This window comes from Pseudomyrmex gracilis, unplaced genomic scaffold (assembly GCF_002006095.1).
Source record: "Pseudomyrmex gracilis isolate BER0280 unplaced genomic scaffold, ASM200609v1 scaffold_65, whole genome shotgun sequence".
NCBI lineage: Eukaryota > Metazoa > Arthropoda > Insecta > Hymenoptera > Formicidae > Pseudomyrmex > Pseudomyrmex gracilis.
In genome coordinates this window covers 66,231-82,260 of record NW_018020649.1, presented here as the reverse complement: position 1 = coordinate 82,260, position 16,030 = coordinate 66,231, and the positions used below count along the sequence as shown (strand labels likewise).

The 16,030-nt window shown below is 43.7% G+C and overlaps 1 protein-coding gene across 1 annotated transcript in view; it reads right to left on the bottom strand.

Moving 5' to 3' along the window:
• LOC109854420 (telomerase-binding protein EST1A-like) overlaps positions 1-16,030 on the bottom strand; it is an 86,597-nt gene that overhangs the window by 43,125 nt on the left and 27,442 nt on the right. The window contains 1 exon segment of the mRNA XM_020427489.1: positions 13,516-13,661. Coding sequence (XP_020283078.1) covers positions 13,516-13,661 — 146 coding nt within the window.

Sequence of the window (16,030 nt, the reverse complement as noted above, 5' to 3'; positions counted from 1 at the left end):
GATACTACTCGCGTGGTACGATATACGTTTCGCGATATACGCAATCAAGCGGCCAGGAAGCGAGTTATAATGGCTGAACCGAATTAGTCGCGACACTACCCGCGAGAGCGATCAATTTGTCGGCTTAACGAAGAAACGAAAGCACGGAATCGCCGGGGCAATCTCCCGTCCCGAGCTGCTGCAGTCGCGAGGCCGCGCGCTTGATTAGAACGGCAGGAAATGAGCAGCGAGTCAAGCTGGACTTTTGATTCGCGGCCAATAACCGTCGAGACGGATGGAACGCGACTAGCCTTCGGCAAACGCTTGTTTGCCATCACTACACGGCGTAACTACGCTTTATACGTGGAATTTCAATTTCCAAGACTCCGATCTGCTTGGTTCAAGATCAGAGCTCTTCGTGTTTGTCGAATTTCGCGGAGCGAAATTTATTGGAACGTTCGTTCCAACGTACGCGTCGTCAGATACAAAACTCATTTGTCATATAATACATTGTTTCCAAGTGAAAAACCGAAGTATTTCGCGAAAAGATTGAATTGCACGTCGTGCAATTAGCTCGACCACTGTATCTACGCCGAGACAAATTTGCGCGGCCGCATAATATCGTATAGGTATCTACTGTTTCATCGAGCGTTGCCATCTAACGCCGGCATCGTCAACGTCATCTCCGGTGCAGCTGTTCGTTCACCCGACCTTGGCAAGGTCACGCAGTCGCGATAAAAAGAAGCGAGGCAGAAGCGCGGAAGGTAAAGCGAGGAGGGGTTGACGCGGGAACGGGGTGGAGGTGGAGAAAAGAGCGAGGAGAGGGTCTAATCAACGGCCGGCGTTATGCTCCAGAGAACATTGCGGGAAGGGAAGGCAGAAAAAGCGGCGAAACTGCCGGAGGGAGACAGAAGCAATGGCGAGAGGCAGAAAGAGAAAGATCGAACGAGAAGCAAAGGTAATGCGGGCGCGAGAAGAGAACAGTGCCGGCCGATCTCGACAACAACACAGAAGGAAGACGTTCAATGGCTCCCACGGGAGTCAGGAAAGCCGTCGATATGCCCGGTTCCACGTTATAGACGATTCACCCTTCGTTTTACACGTGACAGCACGTATCTGTGATCATCGAAAATTTTGACAGCACTTTGGCCAAATATCGCATTTGTGATTGATTTATACTTCATCTTTTGATATTAAAAAAAAAAAAACAACTTTAAAATAATATGGACGTACCTACGTATTCTATTTGTAAGATTGCTATATTAACGTTGTGTCAAACATCTCACAAAATGAATCTCACTAAATGTTGAAAAGAAGTCTGTTGTAATAAATCAGTATAACATATGTCGAGTTAGATCATCAAACCGGCGATGAATTCGATGTAGCGAAGTCGATCTCATGATCTCCGTATTATCCGTTTGACGTGGTTTCCATCATCGCTCGGTACGAGTGAGCGTCGGTGGGACGTCTGGTTAAAAATAACGCCTCGCTGGGTATTTATAGCGACAAAGCGGAGAAAACGGGTGTGGAGGATAGAGAGTGCGTGTATGTGTGTGTGTATATGTTAGAAAGAGAGAGAGAGAAAAGGGCGAGGGTTAACGGGATGAGAAAAGAAAGAAGAGGAACATTTCGCGCCGATCGGCGGCGATAGCCTGAGAGCTCAAAAACGAAGAGGAGTCTCGGGGACAACATGCGGGTAGCACGGAAGGCGGATAAAGAGAGGAATAGAAACGGCTGTAACTGTGTAACCTGCCCCGTGCTTGCCGTGAGCCGTGAAAGTGGCGAGAGGGGAAGAAAAGAAACAACCGAGTCCCCGTACACAGCAGCCTCCGCTACAGGGTAGCTGAAGTGGAGCGACACGGTGCATTAGACGATCCCGCGGAGGGAGACGGGGAAAGTGCAGCAGTAGCAGAGGCGACGGCGGGTGCATTGCGCCCGAAGCAAGATGGCCTTGACGTGGGCCGACCGGCGAGGGCAAGGACGACCGCCCGAGGGATATCCTCTCTTTTTATCCTCTCCATCTTGGCCGCGCGACGGCGGCGGCGACGGCGGCGGCGGCAGCAGTCGCCACAACGACTGACGACTGACGACGATGACGATGGCGACGATTCCTCTTCTTGGCCCGCAACCGCGCCCATCCATTACAACAGTGTGTGAGAACGACGACAATATCCTTCGGCGTTATTTGCCGGAAGATTTCGATAAGTCACTCGACTCCGCCTCTCTGCCGCGAGAACATCGCAAAATTATGCTGATGTCTTACGGCGAGGAGGGTGGTTGTGTAACATATTGACCGGCGTGGAAGATTGTGTGCTTCGAAGTATACTTGGCAAAGTACTTCCGAAGCGAAATTGAGCTGTAAGAGGAATTTATACGTACTTTTCGTTGATCTTCCTTTGTAAAAAAAAAAAAACACAAAAAAAACAAAAAAATAAAAAAAAACACAAAAATACTTGGAGCTAAAAGTTTTCCAAAAACCAATGATAAGAACTTGTCTGTCTCAAATAAACTTTTATCCTACTTTCAACAAAGTTACTCAAGATCTCTGTTACTCAACTGAACTTCCTCTCGAACAAGCGAAAAATGCGAGCATTTTCACTGCGGGCGATATAAATGGCAGATACTATCGATTCCCATCAGCGTCTGCGAGTTTTGTGCGGCGGAACAATCTCATCCGTCACCCTCGTCTATCTCGCGTCCTTCTCGGGTCCTTCCTCCATCGAGACGACGAGGTCGTCTCTGGAAATTGCCCGACTTCGGCGATCGAGAATAATTCATGACGTCGCAATCTTATGCGGGAATAGTTTATCGTTCTTGCGAACAAGCGAGAAGGAGAGAGAGAGAGAGAGAGAGAGAGAGAGAGAGAGAGAGAGAGAGAGAGAGAGAGAACAGTCCGATCGGAAATCGATTCAACGTGTACAACGCGAAGCGAAGAGTCCACATGAAGAGAAGGACACGCGAGATGATGTAGAAAATAAAAAAAATCCTCTACTCTGAAAAATATATCTCTCTTGTATAAAATAACTCTTGTATAAATAACTGAAAGTATTGAATAATACAAAAGATCGTCGAGCGCAAATTCCTCTCTATAAGATTTTAAGACCGGAGAAGTCGTGTTCTGAAGGTTGTGTTCTCTAAAGAAACAGAAAGCGCGAAAGCCAGCGGCAAACAGAGTTTATGCGCGACGCGACTTAGTGTAAAAAGTATCCGAGTGCGACGTAACGTGCGCGTACGAAAGTGGCGCGAAAGAGGCGTGCCGCGCGGCGGCACCGCGCCGAGAAGAAATGAAATATCCGCGCTGACATATTGACACTGGGGAGTCGTAATTCGCGCCTCTCGGGCAAACAGAGGGCTGCGTTCGAGGTGGAGTTAGCCGATGTTCAACGGTGCACGGTCGTGAAAAAGATCTTTCTCTCTCCCAAGGGCGAGAATCCGTTTTGTCTCTTGCGGAGTGTACGAGCGAAGAGCATCGGCGCAAATACATTGGCAAGCGTCCGAGCGAGCTGTTTGTTCTGCGTCGATTGATATAATACTTAGACGAGAAGCGGAAAGATCCGGAAAAAAAGCTGCGAGATTCTTTTGATTGTTCGAACTGCTAGTTTCTCAAATCAATTAAATTATGCAAGTGCCAAGTTAGCGTTTTTCTCCCGACCAACTGACAAAGACCGAGTTTATCTTGTGAAGGAAGCGCGATTTTTCTCGTATAATACCTAAGAATCAAGTAGTGTCGAAGAAAAAAGTTAAATGATCTCGTCGAGAAGTCGAGGCTCACCGCGAACAACGCCGCGAGCTCGTGAGATCTTTCCGCGCGTCGTTACGGGTCGTAAGGGTCGCCGCGTATCAAAATGTACAAAATTGTTGCACTTTCCGCGCCGCGGTCCGTTCAATCTTACGGTTCCGCGCGATGGATATTACAAGCCGCACCTCCGCGGAGCGATCGTCCAACCCCCGATCCTCTTACCCGCTTCTCTGCGCGCGCCCTTGCGCTCTGCCACATTAAAATAATTTAATTTAATACCCGGCAATTCCGCTTATTGCCATTGCAACATCAATTTTAATAATAGCCCTCTCTCAGCGAGCGCGCGAGAGCTTTACTCCCGACACCCTCTCGCTCGTCCAGCGGCGGCGACGGCGGCGTTTCTGCGCGTTTGAAGGACCCAAAGCTCGCAACACACATTCGATATTACGACCTCGCCCGTAATGACGTTTTTCTCCGATATTACCAGGAGATTTCTTCAGAACGTCAATCTATTTGTGCGCGCAATGAGATCGGCGCATGGAGATTACAGCCGTCGTTACAGATTACACAGGGTTCTGCGCGATGATTCCGTTGTCTGTTGGGAGAAACGCTTACCCTTCGTTACAAATGGTAATTTGTATACGTTAAATGCGAAAATAATAGGAGGTTTTTGCTGATTACACGCGGATTCGTTCTTTTACCGAAAGTTGTTATCTGATTTTATATAGAACAATTTTACAATCTCTTAATTAACTTCAAATATAAATTAAAAACTGTTGTGCAAAACAAAACATTGTGATATCCGCATTTAATGTATCTTATTATCTTTTTTCTCTTTTCCTCTCTCTCTCTCTCTCTCAGTACCGTATTGCTATATTGCGTAAAAACATAATATCATCATCAAATCGTACTTCAAAACATACATTATGCATGATTATATACTTCCTCATTATCTGTTTAACATCACGTCCGCCTCTTGATAGACAGAATTAAATTCTCGCCGATAATTTTCATTAAAACTTTTAATAAGAGCACAGAGATGTTTCTCCTGATTATGCTAAGTTCCTATAAAGCACAGTAGAGAGAAAGGGCAAGAGGGATCGTTTCTCGCACATGTAACCGCGCGCCCGGAGAGAGATTCTTTCTCGTGGTGAGTGAGAGCCAAGCTCCGGAGAGTATCTCGAGGTTGAGTGCGCGACTGGTACGCGCACGAGATACGCGCTCACGGCGTGTAGCTACGTACATAAATTCACGGGCGCGTCGGGACGTGTTAGCGTTATTACGTGTGTCGATGGGGGGGACCCCGGCCGGTGTGCCGGCAGTTTTCTCCGTCCTTGCGCGTTGCGCCCATAACCGGTGCAACACCCGCCGACCGTTGCCGTATAGCAGCAGTTTCAAACACCCGCTAGCGAAACTCTCCCGGACAGGTGGTAGCGGGATCGCGTTACAGAAATTGCCAATTACCTATAACATGCAATTCCTGCCTGCCCCGTCGCGCTCTCGCCCTGCTATCGTATTAATCCGCCGCGCTCCGCGCGGCAACTCGCCCGTTACAACCGGGCCGCGTAATCGCGCGGGTAGCCGCCGTCGAAATTGGACGCGTATCTTTTCCCGCGGACGTGAAAGGGTTTCCCAGGAAGCTGAACGCTTTCGAGGTGAGGGATGTATGTGTACGAGCGAGCGCGCGTCAGATCCTTGCGGTTATTCCGGATGCTTGAATTAATAGTCACGGTGTATGTGCGAGCGATTTATTGCTCGAAAGAAAACCTTTCGAGCAAATTGTGCGCGCTACGAGAAGAAGTATATAGTACGGCGCTGGTAATTCTCGCCTGACGCGCAAAAGCGCGGTCCACCATTGATTTTTGTATCACCACGAGGAGATATTCATCATTTACACACGGTCAGCACGTACGTGCGCGCCCAGAAGGTTCGGCCCCGAAGAGGAAAGGTCTCGGTCGCCCGCGAGCGTCGAGCGTTTATCACTTAATGACTTGGATTCTGTACCACCAGTGAAAGGATGATAGTCGGGGTAAGCAGGCTCTCGGCCGAGCCATCAGCCGAGGCTAAAATCACTCGCTTAAAATTATAAAAGTCCATAATTGGCCGCAACGACGTCAGAATGAGGAATGTTACGCTCGAGCGCAAGGCCGAACACTTTTGTACACACCGTCGCGTACGTACTCCCTTCATACGAAGAGGGTCAGAGAAAGAGAGAGAGAAAAGAGAGAAGAGATATTCGCGCAACGCGCGAGACAACCATATCTAATTAGCGAAACTAACGGAACGCGGCACACATCGTGTTTAATTGGAGAAGTCTCAAAACCTCCGTTATTCGCCTAATTAATTAACCGCTCGCGAACTTTCCTTTAAAGGCCGCGAACTAGTCAACCTTCTTGCTGATTGCGATTAATATCGTTTCTCCGCGCACGGAGAAGAAATAAAGGAGACATATCGAGCTGAATTCGCATTTATGAAAACAAAAAAAAGTCAAATTACGCTTCCGTCGCGTCTCTGTGAAGGACTGGCGTGACAATCCCGGTGATTGGGTTCATTTTCTTCGATTAGATTTCAACCATCTCGAGTTCTCGACTGACTTCACGTTCAAGCCGACGTGACCGTACGATCGGCACCCGGAAAAGATATTTTTTTTTTTCCTTGTTTTTTACGAGCCGCGCTTGGCAAACACTCTGAACGACCGAGCGAAGAACAAGCGTCGGCCGCGCCTTTTCGCACCGATACGGATTAACGCGCACCTTCGCGATCGCAAACGCAACGAGATGGCCTAATGATGCGGCCGCGCGTTCGGAATGTTAAATAGAATGGCCAGCGACGAGCGGAATAAGAGGTATCATCAGCGGTCATTGGTATGAGCTGCGAAAGCGGGCTCTGGCTCTGCGAGATCGATACGTATTCGCGATTATTCTTCTTGCGCCAATCGGCAGGCGGTTCTTGACCGACAATTATATCAATTATAGCGATTGTATGTTCCCGTAACAATGATCGGTGCTCATCCCGCGCGAAACGAAGCCTTCGTTAGTCGAAGGGAATATTGCGCGCCCAAGTGCACACAGCCGTGGGCTGTTACGTTTCTTTTTCAGCAACACACACACGCGCGCGCGCGCGCGTATCTGTGTGGATTCTCGTTTCAATAAATAAAAACCCAATCCCCAAGTGCACACCGAAGAAGAGTTACTACAGAATAAACAACGGTTAAAACCCAGATGTAAAAAATCAATGCTTTAAAATGGTCTTATGTAAATATTTTAGCAATTTTCGCTGCAGTCCCGATGGTAACTGAAAATATATAAATAATTCAGTGTGCGTCTTAATTAAACACAATTAAACACAATTATACGAAATGCGGCCAAATCAACGAATAAATAATCAATATAATTTTCTCTCGTCCGTTCTGAAATTGGATCGTACACAAGTGAGAAAAGTAAATCATTATTTTCAAAAAAAAAAAAGATCTTTTTGCTCCAATACAAGTGCACACGTGGCAAAAGCGACGATGCAATATTCAGTCCTCTGCTCTTAAATACACGAAGATCGATTGAGAAACGCGGCCACCGGCTATTACGAATGCGTAAAAGGACGAACCGCGGGCCACCGGCGAGCGCATCTCTACGGACCGGGGCATCTTTTGCCCGGTCGCTCCCCGCGACGTGTAACGCCGTTCGCGGTTTATTATTAATAGAACGATAAGATCGCGAGGTATTACGCGAAACACACAACTCGTCAAGCCCGTAACTGGTTCCGCGCCGAAGATAGAGTCCCTCATCCATCTCCGGCGATGTGCGGTACAGGAACGCGGGCAAACAGAGGTGCGCAACTCTTCGACTTGTTCGTGTAAGTTTGCGTCCCGGTGACTCCCGCGTATTAGATAACGGCTAATTTTGCGAGAAGAATCACCGCTCCCAACTCTCATTCCTCCCTTTTTCTCGAGTGAGGAAACAACAAATGTCGTCGCACTAGATCTCGTCGCACACATCGTAAGCGAACTTAGGCTCTTATTTAATATCTCCGAGTCGATTGAAATAATTTTGCTATTCGATCATTCTCCTATTATGACAAGAAAAAAAACGGGAAAATTTTGATCACTTCCAAAAAATTCACACAATATATAGCTAGGGTGCTAACAACACGCGCCTAATCGTATCTTGCAATCTTGTTTCTAAACATCGCTTGAAGTATTGAATAAGTTCTAGCACAAAGTTGTAAATTTAGGTAGAAAAAGAAAAATATGTTATATGTAAAAGGTTTTTTCATCAATACCGTATGATTTTTGTAGAAAATATTTTTAAGCGTAAAAAATGTAAAAGTTATTCTTATTTCAAACGAATCTGCATTTGTACTAATTCCATAGTATTACCGTTAAAGCGGCGCGAATAGAGGGACGTTTTTCTCGGTTTGCTATCACCGGAAGCCATTAGACGCAACTCGAGAAAGACACACGACCGACAGCGTGATGCATTCGCTCGCGTCCTCTCGCATCGCTGCCGAGCAGATTAGTAAAGCCTCTTTCTCTTTGAACTCTCCCTCTCTCTCTCTCTCTCTCTCTCTCTCTCTCTCTCTCTCTCTCTCTCTCTCTCTCTCTCTCTCTCTCTCTCTCNTCTCTCTCTCTCTCTCTCTCTCTGTTAATCGTCCTTGCTAGATTATAAATTATTTGCTGGAAATGGACTCGCAAAAACTCGCAAAACAGCTCCGCGCGCTAGAATCCCTCGCGCAGGGGACACGAGAATCGTGTTGAGATCTCCGTCGCTTGTGGAGAGTTCACTAAAGAAAACCGGAGATACTTCTTAAGCATCTTCACGAAGACTTTCATCTTCTTGGAAGAAAAGCACGTACTGCGACGAAGATTTACGTACGCGAATCTTCGCGCTTGCGCAGACAAATAAACTAATTGAAAAATCTTGAGATTGAAAAATTGTCTTATTCAATAAGCGAAAAAACAATTGGAAAATATTATCTCGATGTGTTCGCAACACGAAATATTTTTAAGATAGAAAACAAAACAACAGGAACATCAAGAGAGCCGACATTTCCCGATATCTCTCGTGGCGCGAGATATTTTGACGTGCGAATGCCACGTCCAAAAGCAACTCGAATAATAGCTATCATTCGATGTGCCGATCGAATTAATTTGGCCCCGCTAGGATGACACGTCGTGTCAGACGGCGGCTCCGCATCTGGATGTAATGACAGGACGATATTCGAACAGCGAGGTCGCGTCCGAGCGGTTAGAAGGTTCAGAGGTCACTGAACCTTTTGTGTGACCACGCGAAGGAATCACACGCGCGCGCGCGGACGCGTGCACGAACGCACGTACGCACTCACCACGCGAAGAGGGAAGAAAGAGGAGATATTGAAAGACTCGCTTCTTTTCGATTTTTTTTTGTTTGCAAACTGATTTACGAATTGGCACGCGGAGAGATATTTTCTCTTCAGTGAGATAAAAGATCGAAATAAACGGTGCGCACATTCGTGACCGAGGCAGCGAGACGCGTGTAAGTTCTCTCTTGCTCCTCGGTGGTGTGCGTCCTGTCGCAAAAGGAGAGAAAGAAAGCTCGAGAGTGAAAGAGAGACAGAGGGTAAGACAGAGAAAAAAAATCCTCCAAAAACGCAGGAGTAACACACATCGCGAGCGAGACGAAACGAAGCCACGGGCAATAATTCTCATATTTTAGGGAGGCAATTTCGCGAAGGCGAGTGCGCGCGCGCGCGCGCACACACACACAGACACACACACGAAGAGAGGAGCTGGAGAGATTTTCGAGGGCTGTACTTTTCGATAATTTATGCCAACGAGCCTCTCGGCTCGGCTTTCCGAGAAGCGATTCCCTTCGTTGTGCCCATCGCGAAACTCTGAAATATTATAATTCTTCGCGGTCTTCGGGTATGCGCGTCGTTATCGCGACGAAAAAAAAAAAAGAAACGATGACACTTTCTTTATCGAAAATTACGCAACTCCAATCCTAAATTTGCGCAACAGTCCGCCCCCTCGTTCGATGTATTTTATTCTCAACGATAATGGGACGCGAAATAACCGTTTGTATTTCGGGAACTCCGTGCAAACAGGATAAAAAAGCAAAGAAATGACGATGTTTAAGATATTTTGTTTGTTATTGTCATTTTCTTGGAGTCTTTTTCACTGATTATTTCACAAGAAAGTTCACGAGAGAAATAGCGAAAACACAAGTTTTGTCAGAGCGCGCGGGAGAAAACGTGAAATGCGCTGAAAATTTCGAGTAATGAAGAATCGAGTTTGCCGCCGTGTGAACGGAAGCGCGAGATCGATCAAGCGCGAAATAAAAAGAGTGAAGAATAATACAATGAAGCGATTTAATAGCATCGATATCCCCGGCGAGGGGGCGTGAAAGAAAACGAGTGTAGTAGTACCCGTATTTAGTAGATATTCCGGGAGGTACGTGAAAGGATTTAAAGTACGCGTAGAGAGTCAGATCCCGTAGCTCGGATGCAGATGATCCAAGATTATAGACATTAGGTACATTAGCCTTGGCGTTATGCGATTCTTTGGTGGCCCCGGGGTCCCCGGGGTCCCCGGTCTCTGCATTCGTTCTCCCCCGTGCACGCCTGCGCATCGTCGTTCTGTCCGCGTGAAATAATCCAGCGGCATTTTCCGCGAATCGCCGTCATTCCCGATCAAATCACAATCTGAGGTGCCGATACCGATAGCCCGACATGTTACTCGAGAATTCAAAGTCGGCAAATAACTAGAAAATAACTAAAAAAATTGATTTTTATTTCTTGATTCCTGTTTTGAGATTGTTTGTTTGAGAAAAAAAAACTTCAATTATTATACCGTGTACGATCGTTTCAATCGGAAGTTTTTCATCTTTGCACGATGCTTTTTCACAATGCCCGCAACGTAGCTTTAGATGACTGAGCCTCACTTGAGCTTTCAACGGCTCGGATCGCGGGATGATAATTGCGCCTTAAACGCGAAAGGAAACGCGCATCAATTACACCGGTCAAGGGAACGTGTTCGCGCGAGAGGGTAAATCGTCGACTGGGCAGGTGCAGGGCGAGAGGGCGAGAGCAAGGCGCAATCGAAAGACGAATGAAACGTCGAAGGCGACGATTACGGGAGTGACTATCCTGTAATCCACCGGCGAGGATGGTTTCTTAGATCCTGTGCTTGATTGGTAATTGGATCCTACTTCGGCATTGAGAAGCACATATATACCCGCGTGTATATCGAGGAAGGTTCGTTTACCTCCCCCTTTAGATGGAGCAATCTCTCGCCGCCGCGGCGAAATAGTCGGCTTCGTCGTATCATTCGCTTCCTCTCCCGCTTCCGATTTCGCCTAACCACCGACCGTATTTATCACGAAATTATCACGTATCTAACTCAGGTTGTTGAAATGAGTCTATCAAACGAGCGTTAAAAGCAGTAACAAAAGTTTTTCAAACTGTACATAAAGCAAGAGATTTTTTATTCATTTACAAGGAATTTCCCTCTGCAAGTGCTTTTTTTCCATTTTCTTTCTCAGTGCTTCATTTTTCACTCGTTCTTATCGTGTTCTTTATGTAAAAAAAAATCGGAAAACACGACACATGTCCGCTTCGACAACTCTCCGTAGCGTTAATACACAAAGAAAAAGCAGAGTCGGTGAAGCAAACCGCAGGGATGTGTCGCGGCGGTTTAAAGATGATGAAGGCGGGATGTTTCTCGACCGACAACCGCAGACGGTGTCGACACGGTTGCATAAACTCAATAGACTATTACCGATAGTGTTTACGATTTCAATTACTGGCTGGCTAATGGAGAATGATCCCGAAGGACAAGGTCGTGTTTCCAAAAAAAAAAAACATATTCACAGACACACACACATACACGCACAATTGCCGATCCAAGAACGAACTTTATTGGTCAAATTTTTTTATTGTCATCCGAAAGTTCTGCCAGAAAATATTTAATATGTGTGTGTGTGTGTGTGTGTGGGTGTACGACATATCTGAAGAAAACACAATTCCTCATAAATTTTCATCTTATTTTATTAATAAAATCTATATTAAAATACTGAATAAATAGTGAAAAACTTTTTCACTCTTAAAAGAACACTTTCTTAAGAGGAACAAAACTACTGTGTGATACACAAATAAACTGTATAAGCTCTTACGTTTTTTTCACGAGAAAATTTCTCAAATGTGATCGTTATTGCGCGAGCGTGTTATCTAAAGAATCTAACCGCGAAAAATACTCTCTCTAAGAAGAGGAAAGCCGCTGCAGATTAGCGCACGTGCAATGCTGCGCGAAGTCGCGCCAGGTGCAACTCGCTGACGATAACACATAACGCGCCTGCTTAAAGATTCAGATACTGAAATTCTGTAATATCGCCCTTTGCCCTTCCGCAGATCATACATGCAAACGCATATAAATCCATCGCGTCGTTAAGATAAATCGAGCATAAAAATTTCTTTTGATTAGTTTAAACAAAAAAATATACGCGCTATCTTCGTCGAAAAATCATACGATAATTTTACCGGAGAAAAGCGATATTATTAAACTGGTATTATCGTTCCCGCGATATGAAAGAAACGTTAGTCAGTAAAAGTGCAACTTCGCGCAGTTAAACTCGAGCGAAGAAGCAAGTGCAAAGGATTCGCGCGCGAACAGTTTTACCACGGAAATAGAGCAGCGTCGTGAAAAGGAACGCGGTTTGATGACTCAGGCTTAGGTTCTCCATTCCGAGAAGAGCGAAACTCCACTCCGGGTTTCGCTCTCCTATAGAAATTAGTGATAATTATATAGGGCTAGCACCTGCACGCAGGTGCAAAAACTCGGGGAACGCTCTTGTATGCTCGTTGCCTCTCGTGGACGAGAGCAAGCAGCCGTGAGTCATTGTCAAAGCAAGAGTCGAGGAACATCTCCTCGAACCGGATATATCGTCGTACCACGGTGGTTGATTGTCGGTGACAAGCCGGGATGGAAGACGAGTAAATTTCTCGACAGAGAATGCGCGCACCTACCGTAGCACAGCGATTAAATCCTAACAAGATCGCGATAAAAATTTCTCAACTAATTGCCTCTAATCGTGTTAAAAAAGAAAATGATTTAAAACTAATAAAACTCACACTAATTAATCAAATTAAATTTTTAATTTCAATTAGTTTTGTCCTACACAACCCTAGATTGTTTAATTTAATTTAATTTAGTTTAATTTTGTCTTCTGCATCGCGCAGGATCTCCTATTGATCTTTTCACAAATAGAGAAGCTCTTCATACTACTTTACAACTAACTTAATGAAAATTACGTTTGTAAATTATAAACAAAATTTGTATTTGCGACACTGTGACGTTTTTGAGATTGTTGTATTGTGTTTCNACGCTAACGATTTTTCGCTACACGCCCACCAATTAATGTCACGTACCAACAAGAACCTTCTACATGTAAGTCACACATGTAAAGAAATATGCGAAACTACTTGCAACTTTTTCAGAGAATTTATACAGCCATTAAACGCATCATGCATAATGCATATATTTGAGATGGATGGTGACCGGTTCGGCTTTGCNAATATCTCGTTTCCTAGTGAATAGTCCACTTTAGAGTGAAAAATTCGTGACAAAAAAAAAAAAAAAAGATTAACATTGCCAACAGGTACAACTGTGTTTGCGTGGTCAACTTTGTTACACATTAGAAACGGCGTTTTTAAGGTCGCAAATATGATCGTAAATATACAAAAAAAAAAACACATTTAGTAACGGTACATATCGTGTGTATAAACAGCAAGTATTTAGAAGAGATCTTACTATTGTTGCACGCACTTACCTTTCAGTTGCGTAGTCTCGATCGCGAACATGTTCAGCGCCAGCAGTTGAAGTAGACGAGTACCAGGAAGCGGTAGCGGCGAGTGCTGCAACAAAGCTCTGAATTCCTTCAGCATTTGAACACCAGCTTCTTGGAAGGTCTCCATCCTGAAAATAAAAAAAAAACAAGAAAAAATAAATACAATTTTTATCCGTCAAATGTACATATTGGTTCATTTTCCTTCAATATTGCGCGCGCGAGGAGTGTCTGCGACGTCACTTCATTGGCTCGCGTGGCCTGAGCTGGTGATAAAGGAGGACAAANGTTGGCCGTGGGGTCTAGAACCGCCGAGGGGCCATCCTCGTAAACACGGCGGTGAAACGGCACTGAGAGATCTCGCATAGCGGGCGCTATCTTTCCCACAGCCTCTTTCCGCGTGGCACATATATATATATATATTGTTTCTTAAAATTGTATTATTCAAGTGTTACTTTTATCTGTAACGTATACCTGCGTAAAATGTCGTCAAATAATGCCCGTANTCNGCGTGANGTTGCAAAATAGCTTTCTCCACATCCGTACTTAATGACTGCCAGTCGTCTTCTATTGTCTGAAGACAAGACTTTATCTAATATAAATACGTGCACACAGGTTTTGCTGCGTTAATTTAAAATTGTTTCTATACAATAAATAGAGCTATNTCAAACTTTTGTTTAATAATTACTTACGGCTCTCGTGTTCATCATCATGCTCGCCAGTTTGACACTGAAACATATGCTGATGAACGCCGATGACACGCTCTCGAATACATCATCGAGATCCATTGACGCATTTAGTACGTACAGTAACTACANGTTACAGAATTAATATTGTAAAACACATCGTTTGACATATCGTTGAAATATTTGTCAAATTAAAGAAGGTGTAAAAAAATTTTTCTTTTTACACACGCAAAGTTCGCGACTTACGCACAGTACCTGAGATATCAGAATACTGAAGGAGAACGTGAACATTGGTATAAAGTGCATCCATCTGTCGCGAAGCCTATGGTACGGACATATTCCCGATAAGGACAGGTATAGTCTAGGAACAACGTAGTGTCGGCTTTTCCATAAGGTAAATGTACCAGTATCCGGACGATTAAGAAATAGTGGCCATATATGTGCTGATTTAATGTGTAAAAATATCATAAAATTNAAAAATTTTTGTTTTAGTACAAATTGATACAATCAAGTACTGAAAACTGAAACATTTAAATTTCTGAATTACATTAGGTGTATCTATTTTAATAAAAATATAAAAATGTGCAAATGTTCCAGTAAGCGGACAACCTAAAAGTGCATGTCCCAGTATTTGAATTATGTTGTCCCAGTAACCGGACAAATAATATGTAAATATTATCCGTTAATTCCTATAAATTCTGTGAGAAAGTTCAGAATGTCTGCGGAAAAAGACTTCGTACCAATGCCTTCCAGGTCTGTCATTGGTGAAAGGCCTTTCTAGTTTTAATTTAATTATAAATGAACGTACACTATCAAGTAGTAGTGTTTTAGTCACAGGAAAACTCTTCTGACAGCAATAAAATATCCAGTTTACAATGATATTTTCTTGTTCTTCAGAGAGAATTGAAGGTGGTCCTTTTTTGCAACATATTAAGCTTCTATTTGTATGTTTATAATAAAGCGTACTTCTAAATACATTATATTGTTGACGCTTGTCTAATAGGCATTCCATCTCCCACAGCTTCTACAGCTTCCTTGACGTTATCTTGAGTATATTTACTATGTTTTTGCCTTTTTGCCATGCTTGATTTGTAAAAAAATTAAAGTTATAAGAATTAGTTTAATTACACAAATCTACAAATGTTGAGATTAAGTATGAACTTCTACANTTTTATTATACATTTCATTATATATGTACTTACTTGCTTGTAGAAAATACACACTATTATTATTTATAAAAGTAAGGACAAAGGGCCAATAAGAGCCTGAACACAGATGTTAGTGTGTGAAAATTAGGAGTTTATTTTAAATATTTAAATCGTTACGTTTCGATCCTAAGTTTGGATCATCTTCAGACAATGTAAAGTTGTCAACTTAAGCATTGTCTGAAGATGATCCAAACCTAGAATCGAAACGTAACGATTTAAATATGTAAAATAAACTCCTAATTTTCACACACTAACATCCGTGTTCAGGCTCTTATTGGCTTTGTCCTTACTTTTATGAGATTTTATCAGATCCTTTTTGTTCCTTTCTATTTGATTATTATTTATTATAAAAAACAATTCTGTTTCACAAAAATAATTATTTTTATTATAAAAAGTGCTTGACTACGCTCAACATTTTTATAACAAAAACTTACTTGACAACTAGTGCAACGCACAGTCTATCTATTGGTACATTGAAGAAACTGTTGTACCAATAATTAAACTTAGACTTTTACAATAAAAAAAATTAATTTTCTTGCAAGTTTGAGCATTTTATGTAAAGTTAATTGTATTAATTACACAGTTTGTCCGGAAAGTTCCCGGACT